The sequence below is a fragment of the Sinocyclocheilus rhinocerous genome, unplaced genomic scaffold (genome assembly GCF_001515625.1).
Source record: "Sinocyclocheilus rhinocerous isolate Xijiao unplaced genomic scaffold, SAMN03320098_v1.1 scaffold8, whole genome shotgun sequence".
In the NCBI taxonomy this organism is placed as follows: domain Eukaryota; kingdom Metazoa; phylum Chordata; class Actinopteri; order Cypriniformes; family Cyprinidae; genus Sinocyclocheilus; species Sinocyclocheilus rhinocerous.
In genome coordinates, this window is record NW_015666800.1 from 1,683,586 (window position 1) to 1,686,052 (window position 2,467).

At 37.1% G+C, this 2,467-nt stretch overlaps 1 protein-coding gene across 1 annotated transcript in view; it reads left to right on the top strand.

Annotated features, from left to right (window-relative positions):
• LOC107733116 (extracellular tyrosine-protein kinase PKDCC-like) overlaps window positions 1-2,467 on the top strand; it is a 5,466-nt gene that overhangs the window by 2,081 nt on the left and 918 nt on the right. Inside the window, exons 3-6 of the mRNA XM_016544615.1 lie at window positions 394-665; window positions 922-1,001; window positions 1,097-1,204; window positions 1,811-1,987. Coding sequence (XP_016400101.1) covers window positions 394-665; window positions 922-1,001; window positions 1,097-1,204; window positions 1,811-1,987 — 637 coding nt within the window. The remainder of the gene's footprint in view (window positions 1-393; window positions 666-921; window positions 1,002-1,096; window positions 1,205-1,810; window positions 1,988-2,467) is intronic.

Genomic DNA, 2,467 nt, shown 5'->3' on the forward strand with positions numbered 1-2,467 from the left:
AATATAAATAATATATATATATATATATATATATATATATATATATAATGTAATTTTACATAATTCTATAAATTATTATATTAAACTGTATAAGATAAATATATAAAAATTATTTTGTAATTAAGTTTTGTTGGTACATAACATTGGTGCATGACATTCACAAGTGAATAATCTCAAAAAAGAGTGCCAAATTAGTATATAATTTAATAAAATATAATAAATAAATACATATACTGTATTAAAAGTAAAGTAAAATTTAAATACATTTTTAATTATGTTTTATTAGTACATAAAATTGGTAACATAAGAATGGATCGGCATTCACAAATGAATAATTTTTAACAATTTTTGCTTTTGCCAGTGTTAGTAACTATTGATTTTGTTTGTGCACAGGTCTGTCTTGGTTTAGTGCGGCTTCTTCAATATCTGTCTCGCTCACCGCTGGGTTCGGTAGCCCTGCTGGATTTCCAGCCTCGACAGTTTGTTATGGTGTCAGGAGAACTCAAGTTAACGGACTTGGATGATGCAAGTATTCAAGAACCGGCCTGTCAAGAGGACTCAGACTGCCAGCTGCAGTTTCCCCTCCGCAATTTCACCCTCCGATGCTCGTCCTCTAGAATCTGCGAAGGCTTGAACGAGATGAGGAACCTCTACAATGCCTACAGGTGAGCACTTCCCACATTCCATCCTTTATTGTCTGAGCCAGATAATAAAATAGTTGTCATACAAGAGTCTGGCATGGTCTGTGCGGGGAGTTTCATGGCAGCTTCTCCCCTCCTGTGCCTGTTATGATTAATTATCCACCCCGCTGAGTGTCAGGGCATCAGTTGTAGCATATTGATCTCGCAGCGTGAATCGCCTCTCTGCTATTCTTGGCTGAGTTTCGGATGAATTATATGAATTCGTTATTTTCCTCTCCAGGTATTTTTTCACCTACCTACTGCCTCATCAAGCTCCCCCACTGCTGAAACCTCTTATTCACCAAATAATGAACTCCACAGGTGAGTTTTACTGCGAAATTCATCTTGATGATCAGCCTGGCTATCACAGCAAAAGTGGCTCTATAATGGAAACTTAATTCATGTGCTTGTCACAGGAGATATGAAGCAAAGCATGAATAAAACCCTGGTCGCCTTCGAAGAGGTTTTGCATATGTACAAATCTGGGCTGCACCTGGAAAATTTGCCGCCATCAATAACTAGAGGTAATGCGTTGATTTTAATGCCGAATTATACTTCTTAACAGTTTTCAACTCCCATTACATACATATTCAATCATAACTATGGCGAAAAGCATTCCAGATATATGCAGTGCTCCCAGCATGATGTGTCTCTGACTGCTCCGTTAAGAAGATGTACTTCAGTCATAAAACCTGTGTAACTCAATCCATCTTCAAGGGCAAGTTTAGTAGCCCATAAGACTCTCTCACTCCCTCCCTGTGAGCTTTGACACCCATAAGTCAATCACACGGCCACAATAAAGCTGCACAGAGACATTAAAACAGCCAAGCATTGTCAAAGAATATTCAAATCTTACGTCCAAATGTGTTCACAACAACTCTCGTAAAAAGTTTCCACACATTCCCCTCTGTTTTGAGATTTTGGCAGAGCCACCGCTGCAGTATGCATGTCTTTTGTTGTACTCAGATGTGCACACATACATTTAGTAACATGAGATTCTGCCACCTCTACTGTGAGAGGACTCTGTTCTCTTAAAGTCTCTGAACATGGTAATATTTTACAGATGGGTGTTACAACAGTGTTGACTGGATCCTGGAATGATTTTGATGCATTTTTTCCTCTTTGCGCAGATTATGCTGTCCTGAAAGGAATGAGGAGTGTTGCAGATATGGAGTACAGATGCTGGCCGTCGTACAACCAGCAGGGCTGCGTGCTGTCTGTGCACAGTGCCAGAGAGGCCGCGCTCATCTGCAGTTCTCATCCACAGTGCACGAGCTTCTCTCTCAGCAGTGAAAAAACATGGACCGGTCAGTGTTTGCTTTAGATTGTTTGATCTTACTTACATCATTAGCTGTTGTAAGTAGCTTTTACAGACAAATCAAGTTTTGTTCTTTGGTGTAAAAAAAAAACACAAAAAAACTTACCATTTACTTTATCAAACCAAAACTAAGCAATCTTTTTTTTCTTCTACGATTTTAAAGATAAATTAAAGCCATATGTATATGCCATATGCCATATGAAACAGATTTCAATCACAGCTGAAAAAAAAATCACTATTGTATTTTCATCTTGTCTTGCAGTAAAATATCCAAAAATACTTAAAACAAGGTATATATTTTGTAAAAAATGTTGCAAGGTTGTGTATAATATTTTCATTGTTTCATATTTTGCAAATTTTCCTCAGCCCTTTGGGAATTTTCTTTTTGTTTTATGAATAAACTTCATTCAGTTTTGTAAGATTTATGTAAAAAAAAAAAAAAAAGGGGGGGGGGGGAAAAAACATTTTT